The sequence below is a fragment of the Prunus mume genome, linkage group LG4 (assembly GCF_029339155.1).
Source record: "Prunus mume cultivar Tortuosa linkage group LG4, ASM2933915v1, whole genome shotgun sequence".
NCBI classification, from domain to species: domain Eukaryota; kingdom Viridiplantae; phylum Streptophyta; class Magnoliopsida; order Rosales; family Rosaceae; genus Prunus; species Prunus mume.
This window is the reverse complement of record NC_142701.1, coordinates 5,451,073-5,471,938: the sequence shown is the minus strand read 5'-3', so window position 1 is coordinate 5,471,938 and position 20,866 is coordinate 5,451,073. Positions and strand designations below refer to the sequence as shown.

Sequence of the window (20,866 nt, the reverse complement as noted above, 5' to 3'; positions counted from 1 at the left end):
GGTTAGGCGAACATATTCCCGGCTTGTACGTACCACAAACTGATAAGGGATTTGTAAAAGACTACCCTTTTTTAGTGAGGTATGCGAGTGTCAAGCCAAAAGATTTTAGACTTAATCGTGCCAAAATTATATTCCGTAGCGACAAAGAATTGATTTATTGCCCAACCACATTTATTGAAGATGAAGGTTGTTCCTTTGCTGACAAGAAGGATCTATCAGACATAAAATTTGAATTTCTAGTTTGCACACGTTATGCGCTTTTGCCTGTGAGATTGAACAACAATCTTTGGTTGGAACCATACTGTCCAAATAGATTTGTTCGCCAATTTTGTTTTGACCAAGGTGTCCCTTCGAACAAGCTTCCCTTTAGAGTTCGTGACAGGCGCAAGTGTGGCATGGAGGTTAGTCAGAGCACAAATCACTTTACTTAGAAGGGATACAATAGCTGGATTTTCTATCCCACACTCTACTTGCGTTGGAGTTGGCACTTGGTGGTATTGCAAATGGTGGATGGGGTCGTCAGCACCATGTATGGGATTATCTGTAGCTAGAATTTTCTTGCCTTCTAGCGAACGCCTTGAAAGGAACGATAATGTTTTTGTTGTTAGGCCGGAGAATCAAGACCCTACAAGTTGTCAAAAAGAGGCCTCCAACAAACGTCCTTCTTCGTGTAGTGACAACAACAATAGTCCAAAGTAAAGCAGACGATGCTCAAGAAGTGAGCAATGATCCAAATGATGCAATTGGTGCTCCTGATGTGAGCAATAAACCAAATGAGACAGATGATATTATTGAAGACGACTGCCCTCTTCACCTTATGTGAAGAACTTCATTCACTGCATTCTTGGTCCAAGTGTGGCTCCACGTAGGCGAAGGTTCATTGCTGAGGAAATGCAAGACATCTTTGATAGAATTTCTTCCTCCAAATCACCTATAAACCTACTAGCTCACTGTGATCATATTTCGAGCCTTTGTTGAGCTGCCTGTCTTTTCTCATCGAGAGCTTCAAGCTCTGCCAGTCTCACATTTGCATTTTCATCGAGGTTTGTCAGCTAAAAAGCTACCCTTAACGATGGCAATTGGACTTCTAATGGTAGAACAGGCTTGACGCCAAACACCAAATTATAGGGTGTACATCTTGTTGAATTGCGTATGGTCTTCTTATAAGCCCATAATGCTTCAGGGAGGCGCTCATGCCAGTCTCTTTTATTTCTTGAGACCGTCTTCTTTAGGATGTTGCACAGTATCTTATTGAAAGCTTCAGCTTGACCGTTTGATGACGGATTATAACTCACAGAAAATGAGTGTTGAAACCTATACTTCTCACACAACTTGGTCATAGACTGCACTTGAAATACAATGCATTGTCGGATATTATCTTCGATGAAACCCCATAACGGTAGATGATATGATTCCTTATGAAGTTTGTAATATCGTCTGCTCGTACCTCCTTTAAAAGAATTGCTTCAACCCATTTAGAGAAGTAATCGGTTGCGGCTAAGATGTACTGATGTTGACGTGATGACTTAGGCTTTATCATGCCAATAACATCTAATCCCCAGCTTTAAATGGCCAAGACAAAGTTGTCGGATGTAATTGTTGGGGTGGCTGGTATATAAAATCTCCATGTAACTGGCAATCTTTACATGCGACTGCAAATTTCATTGAGTCTCAGACCATTGTTGGCGAGTAATAACCCAATCTTTTCAGTTGGTTTGAAAGTTTTGGACCAACTTGATAAGCACCGCAAGTACCAGCATGAGTATCATGAAGGGCTTTAGTTGCATCTTGTTTCGATAGACACCTCAACAACATACCATCAAATGATCTTTTGTACAATGTGTCATTTAAATACAAAAATCGGGTGGCTCTGCGTTGAACTTCAGCCTTTTTCCTTGAATCATTTGGCAATTTGCCATGTTGGAGATACTCGATTATGGGATGATGCCACTCGAGATCATCTGGTTCTTCCTCATATTCGGAAGCTGTAATGACGTTTGAATCAACAACTTCTTCAATTCTTTCTATAGCTGGGGGCAGTAAATGACGTTCCCCAACAGTGATTTGAATATCCCTTTCATTAGGTAGTGTTAGCGATGCAACCAAATTAGATAGCCCATCAGCTTTATCATTTTTCGACCTCAGGATGTGACTGACATGAATGTCTTGAAACTGTGACATGAGATATTTTGCCCTTTCATGGTATGGGACGAGAGTCATATTTCTGACAGCGTATTGGCCATTCAATTGTCTGACAACTAACTGTGAATCACCTTATGCTTGCAAACAATCAATATGCATCTCAAGAGAAATTTCAAGGTCAATGATAAGTGCCTCATATTCTGCCACATTATTTGAACACAGAGCTAGTAGAGAGAACGAGTATGGGATTAAGCCCCCAGACGGCATGATGAACATTAATCCTGCCCCAGCTCTTTTCCTCTTGCTGCCCCATCAAAATATAACTGCCATGTAAGTGCCTCTGTTGTGAACATCTCTTCGTCGGGCAAATCATTAGGTAACTCCATGTTGTCGGGAGTAAGATGAGCAGCCAAGAAATCAACCAGAGCTTGCCCTTTGATTGCCTTTTGTGGCACAAAATTTATCTCAAACTCAGAGAGGAGAAGCGACCACTTGGCTATTCGCCCAGAGAGCACAAGCTTGGACATTAAATATCAGAGTGGATCTGCCTTGGAAATCAAAATGACTTTATGAGAGAGGATGTAGTGTTGTAGTTTCTAGACAGCAAACACCAAAGCGAGGCAGACCTTTTTGGTGGGGGTGTAATTTTGTTATGCCCTTACGAGAGTTCTACTCAAGTAATATACTGCATTCTCCTTTCCATCCTCGTTGTGTTGGGCGAGCAATGCACCCAACGAGCGTTCTAATGCTACAATGTATAGGATTAAAGGCTTCCCTTTAATTGGCACTATTAGAACTGGCAGATTCAATAGGTATTGTTTAATTCTTTCCAAAGTATTTTGGCATGCTTGATCCCATGCAAATGGAACATTCTTCTTCATTAGCCTCTAGAATGGTTGACACCTTCTAGAGAGATTTGAGATGAAACGTCGTATATAAGCTAGTCTTCCTTGCAGCCCTTGTAGCTCTCTTAAATTTCGAGGGAGAGGCATTTCATGGATTGCCTTGATTTTTGAGAGATCAATTTCAATTCCACGATGTCGGACGATAAAGCCAAGGAATTTGCCAGAAGTTACCCCAAATGCACATATTCAGGGTTCATTTTCAACTGGTGCTTTTGGAGTCTATCAAAAACTCGTTTTAAGTCACTCAAATGATGTTATCGTTTTTTGGTTTTGACAACCAAATCATCAACATAGCACTCAATGGTATTGTGAAGCATGTCATTGAAAATTACCGTCATGGCTCTTTGGTAAGTCGCCCCTACATTTTTTAACCCAAAAGGCATCACAATGTTGTAGTATATTCCTTTTGGAGTGTGGAAGGCAGTTTTCTCTTGATCCTCTAGAGCCATTTTTGTTTGGTTGTAACTTGAGAATCCATCCATAAACGATAGAGCACCAAAACCGGTTGTTGCGTCTACCAATAATTCTGTAATTGGGAGTGGAAACTCATCTTTTGGGCATGCATCATTGATGTCTCTATAGTCCACACATATATGTAGTGCCCCAATTTTTTTGAGGATTGGGACAATATTAGACAACCAGGTCGGATATTGGACCTCTCGGATAAAACCAGCAGCAATAAGCTTGTTGTAAGGGACTTTTTCTTATGGCAGTTGTAAATGGGCTAGGCTGCCTTAAAGGGCAAACTGATGAAATTGTCCCCTTTGTTTGAGTTTGAAAATTAAGCCCCAAAAATACCTCGAAAGGGCAACAAAACCTCAGGAAGTATTTTGGTTACCTTTACACTAGCCGAAACAATAGCAACTTACAGGTAATTTGTGCATGCTTACAGATAAACTTTTGAGCTTGGCATGAGAGGCATGTGGCATGGAAGCAAAACCAACATGAGTTTAGCACTGAAGGGGGATTTAGGCTTTCTTAGGGGAAAAAGGGAAGTGTTAATGTGAGAAAGAAGAAGGTTTATAGGAGATTTGGCTAAGAAGAGAGAAATAAGAAACGATGCTCTTCCGGCAGCTCGATAGATATTCTGTATGCCATAGGAGAATGGAGAATAAGGTGAATAGTGCACGAGATTGCTGGGTTTTTGCAAGTTAGAGAGAAAGCTTGCTCCCTAATTCCTAAGTTGTCCTTTGTTAGGTAAATGAGGCCTCATGTTATAGCTGCTGGAAATCATCCCTTCCCAAGAAACCCTAATGGTTTCTACCCATTTTGGCTAAGCTTTTCTCCTCCTTTCTCTTCTCCTCCCTTGGTTTTTCCTATCTTAGTGAAATTTCCTCTGTCTATTGGCACAAAATTAGGAACTTTGGGAGCTCAAGGCCCCCTTTCCCGCAGTTGTTCCAGTCGGAGGGTCCATTCTTAGCTATTTTTCTTCTTCTTTCCTTTTTCCTTCCTTAGCTAGATCTGATGAAGGAAAGGAAGTGGATATACATGCTGATTCAAAGGGTGCTTCTGGCAGCTCGCAAGCTAATATTCTTTGGTTCCTTGAATGTTTCTTGCTTGGAACTTGCTCCCCTCATGTGCTGGAACCTCCAGCAGCTTTGTTCAATGAACCCTCTAACCTTCTCTACGTGGCTTCCATTTTTCTAGCAAGGGGCTAAGGTTTTTGTGGCTTATTGTGAAGTTTTGCATGGGCCAAGGGGTTTATTAAATAAGTGGGCTATTTTATTAAACATTGGGCTTTTGAGTCAATAAGCTATTTGGGCTATTTCTTTTCCCTTATGCTCACCCACATGTTTGGGCCTAAGAAATAGGCTTGAGTCCCGAGGCTCCCCAGCAACCCGAGACTTTCCATTTCTCAGCCCATCAATGGGACGCATGTTGATTTATTATCATTCACACCACAACACACTCAAGCAAGCCCTGAGCATTTGAGTGGCTTGGGCGCCCACTTAGGCTTGTTGCATGTTGGGCGTGAGATAACGATTTTGTGCTTGGCATGGCATGTTGCTTGGCATGTTTTAATTTATCGTCCTTGGGAAGAACTGTGATGTTTAATTTCGGCATGGGCTTGTAGAGCCGGTATACTTTATCTCAATTCCTAGCATGAATTATTTATTTAGCATGGCACGTGAATTGTAACTCTCATATGGTGGGTTTTTGTGTATTTCATTTTACGCTTCTTTTTACTAGAATGTCATTTTGGGCCTGATAATTTATTCGGGCCCAACCGTAAATTTTTTTGGTCTCAACACTTGTCAATCTCTATTTCTATTTGGAATGTTAGCTCTGGCCGTAAACGGCGTGGAGCTTGCTTCACCCATCGAGTCTCATTAGGTATCCCAAGTTTGTGAACTGCAACGTTTGGGTCTAAACTTGGCATGTCTTGATAACCCCATGCAAATACATCTCGGTACTCTTGCAAAAGTTGTGTGTATTCTTCTAACTCTTGCGGTGTCAGCGAAGCACTAACAAAGATGGGTTTAGGACTGTCAGCTGTACCAAGATTAATTTCTTGGAGATCATTAATCGTGGCTTGACCTCCCTCCATCATTTGTGGTGTAGCTGGTTGGACTATGTCAACGAATTCCTCACTATTTGGAGGCCTATTGTCTTGACCCACTGTTTATTTGAAAGAGGTGCAGTTGACTTAGGCATGGTCATCCTTTATTTTCATCCTTTTGACTGTTTTAAACACGGATTTATCTTGATTCTTAACCTTCCATTTCCTCTTATTATGGACTTTCTCTTGTTGAAAATTGGAAGGGCTCTCCAAGCGTTGAAAGACTGAGATGCGAGGTGGTTGTTTGCCCTCTAGGCGTTTGAACACAGAGATGCGAAGTGGCCTTGTATTCACCTCATCTTCTCTAAACATAGCTTGTTCGATAGTAGTGAGCACTTCGGGCTTTAAAGTTTCTGGTTGTGGCCTTCAAAGAGACACTTTGAGCATGCCAATCTCATTTTGAACTGTAAGGCCAACATTGCTTTTCTTTGCTTTATGGCCTTTAACTTTTATCTTTAATGGAGCAGATGTTGCTTCTGGCAATAATGCTTTTTTGTGAACAACTACACGTTTATTCGAGCCATCATTTTTGCCAAAAGTGGTCGAAATGACCAAATTGCCCCTTGGGATAGACTAATTGATCTTTCGCAGGGACGAGTGTAACTTGTTGTCATCAATGACCCGATTGTTTGTTTCAAGGACCCTGTTTCCCTTTCACTAGGCTTCTTTTTTGAAGTCTTGATGATTATCTTTGGTTTGGGAGCCTTTGGGACTTTTTCACCTTTTAAGGACGATGCACCGCGATGTGTTAGTTGCACTCGAATTATTTTTGAGGGTTTGGGCACTTCTGCCTTCTATGATTTTCTTATTTCTGCAGTCGCTCCCTCATTCTCCTTATCAACCTTTAATGGCTGTGTAAATGAAAGACCAGGTGGACCTTAAAACTTTGCATCAGAGTAATTTACCTCTTCACCTCTAAATGGGTCCATGTCGGCTGAAACGCTCTTGACTTCCCCATCCACCAAGTATTTGAAGCACTGGTCAAGTGTAGAAGGGACTACGTGATATGTATAGAGCCATTGGCGTGGAATAGAGCGTCTGAATATAGGTCCCCTATTTCCATTTGTAGTGCAATAGAACCCATGGATTTTTGCCCAAGTTGATTGAACCCTTGAATAGTCAGCATGGAGCGTCTTTAAAGGGATAAGATTCACAGCTGAACCACAATCTAACAAGATTCGACTAATTGTCGTGCCTCCAACTTCGCCAGTGACATAAAGAGGTCGATTATGAGATTTGGACCCAAGTAGAAAGTCATCTTCACCAAAGGTAATTGCCGCCATACACGATGCACAAAACTTTGAGGTTTTAGTTGTGTGGACATCTGTTGATTTGAAACATGACTTGTACAAATCCGGGCTCATTAAAGCCATTACAAGTGCTTCCCTAAGCTCTCTCGACATTTGTAGAATGTCATAGACACTTAAAGAAGCGGGGATGCACTTAAGATGAGCCCAAATATCATACTTAAGTGCATGTGATTGGGACGACTCCTTTGTTTTACCGGTATCGGGCTTAGGATCTTTTGCTTTTGAAGAGGACGGTGGAGCTTCCCCTGCAACAGTTTTTTCTGACAAGAAGACCTTAATTTTTTCTCCTTCGACTTCTTCTTGGTTTTAGAGGGATCAACTTCCTCATTTTGTTGCGCTTTATCAGCAGATAGGATGCTTCGACCGGAGCGGAGGTTAATCTCATCAACCTCTATGTTGACCTCATATTCCTCTACAGAAACCATGTTGCATTGAATGATTTCTTCCTCAACTTCATATTCACTCGAGAAGAATTCCACTGGTAAAAACTCAGTGAGTGTGACAGGGACCCTTGCGGGTTGGGTTTAGAGTGGATAACTCAGGAATAATCATTCCCATCATGTCTCAGGATTTAGAACGAGTCAATGGACCCATGTAGGACCTCGACTGATCTTGAGGTATCGGGACTGCTCTATGTGATGTGAGAACTTGATCCCTTGAAGCATCAGTTGTCTTCACCTTTTTTCACGAGCTTCCTTTGTGGATGAGGTATGTTCACCACCTTCTTTTTCATGACGATGGCTTTGCTTTTACCCTTAGGAGAACATGGGTAAAACTCTTGTAATGTGGATTCCACAACATGGGCTCTAGGGCTTGGCGGAGGTTCTGCCCCTTGGACCTCGACGTTCTTCACAGAGTCGTCCTTTTGACCTTCCCCACTAGTTTCATTGGTGGAAGTCATCAGAACATAATCTGTAGGATATAGGTTGACCGGGATTGATCCAATCATGATTTGGACAAATCGGGTAGCATTTGTCCTCTTGGGAGCCGGCACAACCAGGGTGCTTGAGGTGTTCTTGCCTTTAGCCACCATTGGGCTTGTCCTAGAAAGCTGGGCTAAAATTGCCTCAATAGACTCCTTATTTGCTTCTTTCTTTCTTAAAGCACGTGCAACCCTCTTTCTTGCATTTAGGAGAGCGTTCTTGGATGGTGTTTTCTTCAATTGGGTCTTGACGACCTTAGGAGTGACCTAAGGCTTGACCCTCTAAATGGGCTTTGGAACAGCGCGCTTGATGAGGCTCTCACCAAGAATGAAAGTCTTTTTGAACCCCACTCGTTTGGTGCACGCATTCTTGGTAGTTTCAATCGTGTGGTAGAAAATTGTAACTTTTGGTGCATCGTATTTGGTTTTGTTAACCTGTGGCAAACACAAATTAATAAAAATATTAGTTACTTTATAATTGGAGATGAAAAGTTAAATGGATCCCACAGGGCGTGCCAAAAATTATTTTGAAGGAAAAATGTGATCCTCCCAACATAATTTCACCACCAGTAATTAATTAATGGGGTTTTATTATTTTAGGTTCGACCCATTCGAGATATAGTGTCTCTTAATTACAATCCATTGCTTCGAGGGACCATCCTTTGATTCCATCATAAAGAAACAGAATGTGTGTTTGATTTTGCGGCTGCCCCTAAGTCAAACCTCAAGGTGCCTACATACCCCTTGCAGGAATCAAGCCACTTGTAGTTCAAAGAATCTCAATGAGTAAATGACTCGTTGTGGAGGGAAATTTGATTTGAATTGTATTGAGAAGTGTTTGAGTGAATTTAGCTTAATAAATCAGGGATTCGATATGGAATTGAGTTTTGGTGGGTTGCATCTAGATTGAATCTCTAGATTGCCTACGTACCCTTTCAAAGGGATCAAACTAACGTAGTTCAAAATTTGGGAATTAATGGGTAAGTGTGGCCCACTAATTGAGAATTTTTGTTTGAGAGATTTGAATTTAATCTCAATGAAATTTGCATGGGTAGATGACCCCTGAAAATTGGATGGTTTTGTACCACTTTTCTTGTTGTCAATGTCTGAGAAAAATAATGAGTAATTTTAATTATCCCATTAATTTTTCCAAAAAATTGGAAATTGCACTTGGGAAAGTGTTTTGGCAAAATTTGGTTAAGATAAACCAGGGATTTAAATTTGGTTGCGGTTGCGTCTATTGGGATGTTAGACTGCCTACGTACCCCTGATGGGATCAAACCGATGTAGTTTCAGAAATTTGATTTAATTTGCATGGGTTTGTACCACTTGGGCCTTTGATGTAGTTTTGTACCACTTGGGCTTCAATTTGTTGATTTGGGAATTAATTGGCATTTTAGAATTTAAGCCCATTATTCCATAATTTGTGGACTTGAGACTTTGCACCAACTGTTCACCAACTGGATTTTTTAATCGATAAGTCTGTTGGGCTGGAGATAATGGAATGAGCCCATTTAATACCACTGAATCTTGAGATGCAAGTTTTGGAGACATCAGGTCTTGAGATATGAGATGAACCCATTGTGTCTTGATATCCATTTTGACATTAGATCATTGGGTCGTGAGAAACTTCACTTTGGTATCAAACAACAAAACCATATTGTTTTTCCCTTCTGGAGCCTCACGTGGTGGGAGATTTTTTCACCACAAGGAATATTGTCTTCTGGAGCCTCAAGCTCCCTGTACAATAATATTGTCTTCATTCCTTCATGTGGCAAATTTTTCCACCACGAAGAAATCTTTGTTTTTTTTTTTTTAAATATTTGTCTTCAACTTCAATTCTTGTCTTGGAGGCCATAAAGACTTGGGAATCATATTAGCCACCCCTTTGTTTCAATTGCTATAGCAACATCAATGGTTTGAACAAGTTGGTTGTCCTGAGTCTTGCCTCCACCCCATATGACGAGTAGCATTTCTTGACCGCCATAAGTCAGCAAAGGGAACTAGCCTTTTTCTTGCTGGTGGATCTTTGTTATCACAAATAAAAAATGATATTTCGTTCTTTTCGGCTTGGTGCCAAAAGTAAATGCCTTTTAATTTGATCAAGACACCCAAGGATAGAAATCCTTCTCCTAGTGAAGTATGGATAGGCCATATTGTTCCTTGTTGAATTTGAAGACAAGAATCACAAGAAGAAAAGGGCCTTTTCCGAATAGGACTAGACCACAAGAATTTCTTTTAAAAAGGGTATACGTGCAACACAAATTGAGAGCACCAGCAATTAAAACCAAAGCGCTCGATATTTTGTTGTTGTTCCAGACTAGTTCGTACACCTTCACAAGCTGCCTGCTACATCATCAAAAGAAGAAACAGATTGTTTCTTCCCCTTCTGAGATGAGGTTTCACGTGGTAACCCACACTCATAATCTTCATTTTCTTCTTCTTCTTTTTTTCTTTTGTTTATCGCCATGTCTCTGACTTTTTGTCTTATCTTTTGCATGTACAGATTAAAGAAGTGCTTTCTGTAGGCCACATTGAAAGCTTCAGGAGCAGTTTGTCTTCTTGCTTCGTAAAGACAAATCCAGATTGAGTACATGCTTTATCTTCTTCCATATTGAAAGCTTTTACTTTACTTATTCTTTCAGTCAAAGCTTACCATGAATTTTGATTCAAGATAAGGAGGGGCTGTGCGACCCAACCCTCTTTTTTTTATTTCATTACCTTTTTTTTTTTACTACTTTGCTCCTTATTTTGTCTCTTTGCAAACAAAACACAAGAACAAAGTCAACCACCATTTTTTACTCCGTTCTCTCTTCTTCCTTACTCCTTTTTTCAATCAAAGCAGACCAACAGAGGGAGGGAGGGCTGTGCGACACAAACCCCTTTCATTTTTTTTCAGCTACTCTTTGTTTTGCTTCTTTGCAAACAAAACACAACAAGCAAACCCACCATTTTCCCTTTGCTCCATTATCTCTTTCTCTGCTGGCTCCTTGCATTTGGAAGCATTTGACCGAAGTTGCCTGTTGGAAATATGATGATTGAAATCATCATGGAAGACAATCTTCCCTGTTGGTCGTGGACTGAAAACATCGATGGAATTATTTTAACGGAGCCAAGCATCAAAGAGATTCTTAACTTTGTTTATGATGATTGAAATCATCATAGCCAAGAATCACTGTGGACTGATCAAACAAACATAGCTGGAATTATTTGAGCGGAGCCAAGCCTTGGAGAGATTCTTAACTTTGTTTATGATGATTGAAATCATCATAGCCAAGAATCTCTGTGGATTGATCAAACAAACTGCTGGAATTATTTGAGCGGAGCCAAGCCTTGGAGATATTCTTAACATTGTTTATGATGATTGAAATCATCATTGCCAAGAATCTCCATGGATTGATCAAACAAACTGCTAGAATTATTTGAGCTGAGCCAAGCCTTGGAGAGATTCTTAACTTTGTATATGATGATTGAAATCATCATAACCAAGAATCTCTATGGATTGATCAAACAAACTGGGTGCAGATCGTATCCTCGGAAGTACTTGAGTAGAGCTATCCCTTTGAGAGATTCTTGGTTCTTTTTATGATGATAGAAACCATCATAGCCAGGAGCCCTTGAGTTGAATGAAGCCTGAAGTCTTGAGCAAAAACCAAAAAATTGTGCCATGAAACTAATATTTTTACCTTGAAATGGCTCTTCCCTTTCTAAAGTGTGCTTGCTAATTTTTCCTTCCTGTGACTGTTTTCCTTTCTCCTCCTTTTCTTTCCTACGGCTATTCTCCTCTTTGCCTTCTTTTTCTTTTTGGTGGCTGGTCTCTTCATGGTTCTTTTATAGGCCCTTAATTTTGAAGAGTTCAAGATTAAATGAATAATCACTCCTTGGCTTCAATGTTTGACACAAACACTTTAACTGAAATATCCTGTAGGCAAAGAACTGTAATTCCATTTGAACATGTGCTCCATAGCTGGAATATTGATGTTATCTTATTTTATAGGAATTTCCATGTGTGCAGCCATCTTCTCTTATTTAATGAAAATTATCATTTAAACAATGGTAATACGCTGAGGAGAAGATATAGCATGATTCTTTGAATTGTTGTTGGCGTGATTATAGGTCTCTTCAATTCTCATAAAAATCATTCACTACCAAAAAAAAAAGTGGCAACAGTCACCATTATTTGGGGACATTTCACCCAACAAACGTCACCAAATGTCACTGAATAATGGTGACTGTTGCCACTTTTTTTGTAGTGATTGCTCAATCTAGGCCAAACTATGCAATGATTGTAAAGAGCTTAATTCTATTGTCGCATCTTCTTGGGGAAGTAATGCTGCAAAAGCTAGGGACATCAGTGAAGGGAATATTGTGGGAATGGTGTTATGTAGAGATTTCTAAAAAATCTACAACCAAACTTTGAGAGTATAAATCACCTAGCAAGCCATATCTAATATGAAATCAAAGTAAGAGTGGAAGCATTAAATAAACTAGGGATTCATGCAAGTCTCATGTAAGTCTATGAAAGTGTGCACCAAAGACTCTCTAAATCCTATTTGAGAGAAAGATAAGATGTTCATACCCTTGGAGCGAATCTTGAAACCAGGAATGGTGTTCAAGTAGAGGGAGTAGTCCCTTTGTTGTTGGCTCTCCCTTTGATGTTGATTCTCCACCTTGTAGCTCTTCAAATGGGTACAAAGATATGTGCCTCCCAAACGCTCTATCTTCACCAAGGATTGAATGGGATAAGAGAATGAGTAGACTACAAGTGAAGAGTGGTGCTAGCACCCTCACTTGATGTGATAGATTGAAGGGGTTACGGAGAGAGAGCTTGATGTTTTCTCTCTTCCAATTTCACCAACTTGAAAATCCTAGGAGATAGGATTCCATAGCTATAAACTTATAGGATAAATACAAGAGTGACAAAAATGCCCCCAAACCCTAGTGTAGCCACACACCCCCCCTCCCCTTTTTGTGTGTCATCTTTTGCTATCTTGGTCCAACACATTAAATCCTATAATGTGTCACATATGTGCCTAAGTTCATATGGTCAAATCCCTTTTGAATTTCCAAGTCATATGAGACCTTTAATTAAAGTTTCATAACTCTAATTGAATAATAAAATTAATCTAATCAATTTAATTACTCTAGTGACTTGACTAATTCAATCACTCACTTGTCTAACAAGTGTTGGTCCCGGTCATCCTTAGTTAACCATGTCAAGTGTTGGGTCAATTGTTTGACCTTTGACTTTCACATTAACTTTGACCAAGTCACAAAATCATTCATTCTCTTTATAATTTCCCAATTGATTCCTTTTCGGTGTGCGATCTTATAGGTTCTAATTACTGAGGCAATGGGTATGAATGATTCACTCTGAATCAAGTGTGAATTGTATCCCTCCATAAAATTCTCCCTATTGGCGAAGGCTAATTATAATTAGTCCTTACAGGGCTTCCACAAGACATGAGTGACACCTATCAATATGTCATGGCTACTCAAGCTAAAAATAATTCATTTAGAGAACCTAGTCAGTTTGTGATTAAAATGCAATTCGATCTTTCTCTAATTCAATATTTTATGTCATATTCTCGGGATATGATAAACTTGTGTCAAAATCTCTAATATGACATCTCTAGATCATATAATTCAATTTGATAAAATTGCAAACGTTCTTGTTTCAATTTCTATCCAATACAATGGCCAAAGATTCACGAATCATATGTTTAGAGTATTCTCTCTTCTTACTAAGAGCAGAGATTCTTTGTTGTACATTCACCTATCTCTGCGTACATGCTGAGAATACTGTATAATGCTCTCGAAGAGAAACAACATATACACAAGACAACGGTGATGTCTTAGGTCTAAGGATTAATTTGCATTATCACTACTTAGAATTCTTTGTTTGACACTTGTGAGTAAGACTTCCATACAAGAATTCTAGAGTTGATCGCGTTCAGTGGACTCCATCTTCTATAGAGCACCTACACATCTTTCTCAGTGTCTCTACATGAATGTCTTGAGACTAGTCATCCTCCCAATTGAGCAGACATAATGTGTACCAGTTTTTGTGGGTTACAATTGTCCAATTGGTGATCCTATAACCAGGAACATTTTAGGATACGATATTTATATGTATGAAATGTCTCGTGCATCTAACTTCTTTAGACCACTTTCTATTTATATCTTAATCCATGGACTTGTTACTTTGTGTACGTTATGTATCTAAAGCAACGTTCTTACCCCTTTGATTATTATATATTATTTCCTTAGAATTAACTATTTTATATTGGCTTCTAGGGCATATATCTAACAATCAGTTGGCTTAAATGGGATCATATTTGCTCTCCAAGAGAATTTTGAAGCCTTGGATTCAGGCATTTAGATATCAAGCACTAATTGCTAAAAAATCCTTCTTCCCAAGTTCATAGAGTTCTCAACGTGAGGTACATTCCTCAAACTGAGTTTCTAGTTGTTGATAAAGGAAGAGCTGCTTCGTATGTTTCTTTGTTGTCCCTAGAGTTTCTAGTTGCTGATAAAGGAAGAGCTACTTCCTCTGTATAGGGCAGCGTCTCTTTGTTGTCTCTATAGTGTCTCTTTGTTGTCCTTATAGAATAGAAGTTGTGAAAAAAAGGCTATTTACCCAATTTCACTATAAAAAGAACTAAAATTATATGTCCTCTATATTCTCTCTTCTCTCTCTCTCCTCATTCTTTGTCTCTTCTTTCCTTCATCCAATTTCTCCCTAAATACTTGAATTCAAATGTTCTTTCTTTCAAAATACCAATTGAGATGAAAGGATCGTCCATACCAATTGAATCATAATCTTTTGCATTCCTAAATTTATGGGCTTATGACAAAACACCCCTTAGATTTTTGGGATCATTTTAAATATGGGCTAATAGGTTTCAATTTCTTCAATTTACACACCATGACTTTCAAATATAACCAATTTAAGCCTTTTGTTAAGTTGATCGTCTGGTCAAAGATTAACTGATGATGTATCCATGTGGGACCCACCCCACACTCAATCAGTAAAAATAAAAAAATTTATATGAATTATATAAAATAACATAAAAATAAATAAATAAAACTTTTTAAAATAAAACTATCCAGATGCCTAAAAATGAAAACCCAAAAGAAAGCAACTCATTAGGAATCAGAGAAGAAAGTGATAAGCGGGAAGCCTCAACGGCTTTGTTGGGAGAAGGAGAATCGTCATGGCGGCCAAAAGATGATAGAGGATTAGAGATAACCCAATCAAGGGCAAAAAAGCAAACTCCAACTTAATGACCCAACCCCTCTCCATATGGGCTAAGGCCTTGGGAATGGATGGGCCGTCACGACCCTCTAATCTGGGTATGTTTAAAATAAAATTTAAAAAAAAAAGAAGAATTTTTATTTGTTTTAATGTTATTTTATATTATTGATTAAATATTTTTTAAATTTTTAGAGATTGGGCATGCAGTGGATATGTCATTAGTTAATGTCTAACTAGACAGTCAACTTAAGAGAATGCTTAAATTGGCCAGATTTAAAAACATCCGAATTTTTAAACATTTGGAAAAGATTTCAGTATTTTTTATATTTAAATTTGAATTTTGGAGTTTTTATTGTGAAAATTATCAAAATACCCAATCACATCGGCAAATTAACAATTTTTCGTATGAAATTAATGGAATTGGATAACATGTCTCACGAAATAAAAGTTCATAGAGGATATATGGGTCATTTTAAAGTTTAAAGGGCAAACTAAGACAAATTACAAAGAACAGGGGGCATTTAAAAAATAAGCCTAAATAAAACTTTCAACACAACTTGGGAGTGACTGAACTATGGTATTAACCCAATTGCTTATGGTGTTGGTAGCCAAGTGGAATAGAGATAATAACTTGCAGGTCATCTTCAATAAAACACAACATCAGTAAATTGGTGTCCCACTGGCCTAAAGGATTAATAAAATCCTTTACCTTTGTATTAGGATCCAGAGAATTTAGGCTTAATAGTTTTAAATGAATGTGGTCTAGGAATCCAAGGATCCCTATAAACCAACGTAGAATCTCCATCCCCAATTCTTTTCCGCACTCCCTTTATAAATAACTCCCTTTCTTAAAGAGACATTATAGGGACATCAAAGAAACACTATACGGAGCAAGAACTATTATAGAATAAAAGTTGTGAAAAAAGAACTATTTTAGCACAAACCCATATTTTTTATTTAATCTGAATTTCGGAATTTTTAATAGTGAAAATTACCAAATACCAATATCACCTCACGTCAGCAAGTTTAACAGTTTTTTCTGATCAAATTAATGGAATGAGAGAAAATGGCTCTCAAACAAGAGTTCAGGAGGGAAGATGTGATCATTTTAAAGTTCAGGGGTCAAACTGAGATAAACGTTACAAAGCACAGGAGGCATTTCGAAAAAATAAGCCAAGTCACAAGTAAAAAGTAAATTTTGGGATTTTTTATATAAAAACTAATTTTTCTTCATCCTTTTCACATTTCCATTGATCTCAGGTGGTGAGGGACTGAGGGTACCTTCTCTAAGAACCCACCAAAGAGCGCTTTCATAAAAATATCAAAAATGCAGAGGCTCGTTTCTTTGAAACTGGCCTCAAACTTCCCCAAAAAGCTCTCAAACTCGTCCACCACCACCACCACTACTTCTTCAATCTTCCACTTTCAACCACACAAATCGGTTTCTCTCACCAAACCACCCCAAACCCAAACCCAAAACTACTTCTTTAGCTCCTTCCCCGCACACCGGCTTCACCGTCTTCCTCATTCATGGAGGTTGCAGCACACTCTCACACAAAAGATTCATGGGTTGCTCTCCAACCCATTACTCAAACTGCAGTTTTGGTGGGTTTCTCAAATACCCTTTTGAGAGCCTCAAGCAAGAGTCTTTCAGATTTCAGGCTTGGCTTTCTCAGAGTCCAATTTTCGAGACAGAGTTCTAAGTTCAAGTTCAACCCAAAGTTTACTTCTCCTCGGAGTGTCGGGTAATGGTTTTGTTTCTGTTCATTGTCGAAGTTATCTGTTTGGTTAAGAAAATGAAGGAAAAGCTAGTGAATTCAATAACGAACTCCCTAGAAGAATGAATTCTCCACAATGTTTTATCTGTTTTTTTTTTTCTTTTCCTTTCATTATCGTGGAATTCCTGGATCGAACGTTTGAAATTTCCGTTTGGCGTATCTGCACGGTTGATTTTGATTTGACCAAATGTGATTGGTTGGGACAGAAAAGGACGACACGTATCCAATTGTGATTGGCGGACCGTACAAATATTTCTATTTACGTGCCCATCGCTTGCTTTTCTTCATCGCAAAAGCTCTTGCCATTTTATTTTGCAAACTTCTTCTGCCCGCATAATAGCAAAATGCAGTCCTACTATTACAGTAACATTTAAAGAATGACTTTTGTTAATTGTTATTTAGGAAATGAAGAACAAATTTTATTGTGCAAAGTACTAGTTGTCATAACATGAGTAGGCGGAATAGATCGGGGCATAATGCCTTCGTATGTGAAAAATTACCTTTAGACTATCGCTTGTAATAAAAATTGTCTTTATAATATTTGGGTTATAGAACATATAATAAAGGTTTCTGTTTGTGAGATTAGAGAGATGTAACTTTTTTTTGGTCGATAGAAGAGATTTTACGTTACTTGAGGACATGTGCTCATTTTCTCCACTTGAAGGAAAACATATGGACAAGATAAAGTAGAAACCCAGGATCCACTTTGTATGCTCCTATCCTATGCACCCCAAGTTTCCTGTCTCATTGTATGCAAGTTAATTATTTTCTGTCAGTAAAACCTAGTTTCCTCCTCTTCGCAGGAGATCATGGCTCCGAAGGTCATCAGAGGGTGAGGACACTGACGTGGTTTTGGGATTGATTATAGCTAATGCTGCTGTGTTTTTGTTATGGAAGATTGCGGATACTGGCTTCATGGCGAAGAATTTTATTGTGAGTTCCTCAGTTTTGAATTGGCTAAGTGTTGTCAACTTGTCTTCATTGCTCTCTCTCTCTCTCTCTCTCTCTCTTGTTGAGAAATAAGAGAATTTAAGTAACCCTAAACTAAAGAAAAAAGAGTCAAGGAAGCAAAATGTCGACTAGCTGTTTTTTTCGCTTTTCACTGATCAATTTCCTAACTCGTTGATTTTCTCTAACCAGAATGCATTAATCAATGTCAGAAGTGGACGTCTTCACACATTGATAACTTCTGCCTTCAGTCATATCGGCACTGATCATTTCATTCATAACATGATTGGACTATATGTGTTTGGGGCGCATGTAAGCTGATTTTCTCAGAAGCTTTTTTTTTTTTTTTTCCTAATAGTTTTCTTTTGGTACTGTGAGGTATTAAATTTTATTTTGACATATCTTTTAGTTGGACAATATATATTGAATTTGATCTCTTCTATGATTTTATATGAAGTCATATATTCAATCAGTTTTTATTATATCTTTCTCTATTTTTTGGTGCACTGACCAGATTGAAAGAATTTTTGGGCCTCAATTTTTGCTGGGATTGTATCTAGCTGGGGCTCTTGGTGGCTCGGTCTTTTTCTTGGTGCACAAAACCTACCTGGCTGTGTCATCGATGGTAAAATGATACTCAGCTTATGTTCAAGGATAATCTACTGCGAATATATACACGTCTCTTGAGTATTTTTCATCATAATCAACTGTTTGTAGGGCCGGCGAGAGGAGAACAAAGACCCAAACAAGCTGGGACTGGTATGATTTCAGAAACTCTTTACATGCTGTGGTCCTTACTTAGGGCCGGTCCTGGGGTGGTGCAAGTGGTGTCACCACACACAGCCTTGATTTTTGAGACTTTTATAATGCCAGATTAGCTCCTTTTTATTTATTTATAAAAACGTGCCATGCATAATGCTAAGTTAATAAATGGGTATAAGAAATTCACACATGGACACGAAAGCTTCATTTTTTCATGGATTGTTTGACTACAGTTGACAAGCAAGCTTACTTAGTTTAGTTGTTATATTCTGGAAGGAAAAGTTGTTAAACTTTAATTCATTTCACTATAGCTTCTGTTTGTGGTATGTAGGGCGCAGGCGGGGCAGTTAATGCTATCATTTTGCTTGACATATTCCTCTTCCCAAAATCCATCTCTACTCCGAGATTCTCAAAACAGTTGTTCCTGGTAAGTTTGCTTCTATATGTTGGGTTAAATGGTTGAGGCTATTAAGCAAATCCTTGAAAACTTACCTCTCTTTGTTCCATTTCAGGGGATCTTTCTAATTGGGAAAGATATCTTGAGGATAATACTGGTATGTTGGTAATCTTCCTTGGCTATCTTCCTGTTTTCCCACATTTCTTTGTGTTTCTGTGTTCATTCAAGTGTGGCCTTGAAAATGGGGAACGCACACAGGCTCGGCCCATAGGGTATGTGTGCTGTGCGACCACACAAAGCCTCCCGAAAAATGGGGCTCTTATTAAACCTTTTAGCCCAACAATTACAGAAGCAAGGCCTTTCTGGTGTGGGATTAGTCTTTTGAGTTTGGTTATCATCATACAAAGGTTTTCAACCAATCAACCTTGTTTGTGCTTGCTTTTATTTTCTGCACGTATTATCCTTCAAGTGAGGTAACCTAGAGTTGGAACCCTGTGCCAGGCAGAGGACAAAACTGTCTCATTCTTCTACCTTTATTATTTTGAACTCTAGAATTGTCGCCATCAAACCAATGTCATTGTGATTTTCTAGTAAATTTAGTGGTAACATTATTTTGTTACTGCAGGGAGACGAACAAATCTCAGGGGCTACACAATTGGGAGGTGCTGCAGTTGCAGCCATTGCCTGGACACGACTTCGATTCTAAATTTCGTAACGACGGATTACATATAGAACACTTGGAAACTAAGATGGTCTTGTTCCCCAAATATTGCTTGTATTTTTTATTTTATTTTTTAAAGATAGTCCAGCATGTTAACTATTAGTCAGTGCCTTGCAGCTAGTTTTTCTCCCGATTTAAACTACCAGATCATCCCTTATCTCAGACCAAAGTTATTAATCCAGCTACATTGGATGCCCTCCTCAAATTTTCACTGCTGTTCTGTTTTTTAAACAAAATTGGAGGCCCAAATCCATTTCTATGGGCCCATATGCTTGTGGACAGGGCCCCATTCTGCTGAGAAATTACTCGCTACAAACAAATCCATCCAATACAATTCACAAGGACAGGGCAAATAGAAAGTTAGAAACAAGAAAATGGGGAGTCTGAGATCCAGTGGAGCAACTTGTGCGTGATGAAAGGTCAAGGTATATATTTTGTGTTGAAGTCCAGTCTCTGTCTTGTAGTCATTGTTTGCTTGAGGCACCATGACAGCAGATACAGCTCTAGACGACAGAGATAGGTGAAGAAAGAAAATTATCACTTTTCAATTTCCAGATGAATTGCTTTCATCTTAAATTTCGCTATCATAGAGGAAAATAAATTTTGATAAGGATATCTATCAACTAAGGTATTTATGTCTAAATAATATAAATATTTTTTTAAAAATAAAATAAAATAAAAAAATAAAAAATAAAAAAAGCTCGTACGTACTTGCCTAGCTACTAATAAAACAAGGACGAAATCACTGTTAGACTAGGGAGGGCTACAACCTAGTGCAGTTTGTTAATTTTTGTTCACCCCACTCATTAGAAATTTGCCGCCCTACTCCAGAAAAAAATTGACCTACTTCATCCGAATAGCTCTCAAGAAAATGTAATGAGCCATCTACACGTAACAAAGGAAAAAGTAAATTTATAGCCAACTTGTTTGAAATTTTTTAGATCCGTCCTTCTTTATAATTGGCTAGAGTACTAATGGGTAGATTTGAGCTTGAAATTCTTCTACAATACTAACTTGAAGGAAATTGAAAACAAATTGTACCCGAAAGAGAATGCCTAGCGTTAACCTACCGAATTTATAAACTAGAAATTTCTGTCCATGTATTGTTCTTGTAATTTTTTTTTTCCACAACTTGTGTTTAACTCAACTGTTCCTTGATTATG

The 20,866-nt window shown here is 38.6% G+C and overlaps 2 protein-coding genes across 2 annotated transcripts; one reads left to right on the top strand and one right to left on the bottom strand.

Moving 5' to 3' along the window:
• Positions 1-1,671: 1,671 nt before the first annotated feature.
• Positions 1,672-2,220, bottom strand: LOC148917740 (uncharacterized). The gene has a single exon (XM_089050396.1). The coding sequence runs from the start codon at positions 2,218-2,220 to the stop codon at positions 1,672-1,674; it is 549 nt and encodes a 182-aa protein (XP_088906522.1).
• Positions 2,221-16,340: 14,120 nt separating this feature from the next.
• LOC103342651 (RHOMBOID-like protein 12, mitochondrial) lies at positions 16,341-19,853 on the top strand. Its single transcript, XM_089050648.1, has 8 exons — positions 16,341-16,842; positions 17,679-17,808; positions 18,016-18,135; positions 18,338-18,448; positions 18,541-18,582; positions 18,917-19,012; positions 19,098-19,139; positions 19,608-19,853. The coding sequence occupies exons 1-8, from the start codon at positions 16,628-16,630 to the stop codon at positions 19,686-19,688; spliced, it is 837 nt and encodes a 278-aa protein (XP_088906774.1). The 5' UTR covers positions 16,341-16,627; the 3' UTR covers positions 19,689-19,853.
• The last annotated feature ends 1,013 nt before the right edge of the window (positions 19,854-20,866 follow it).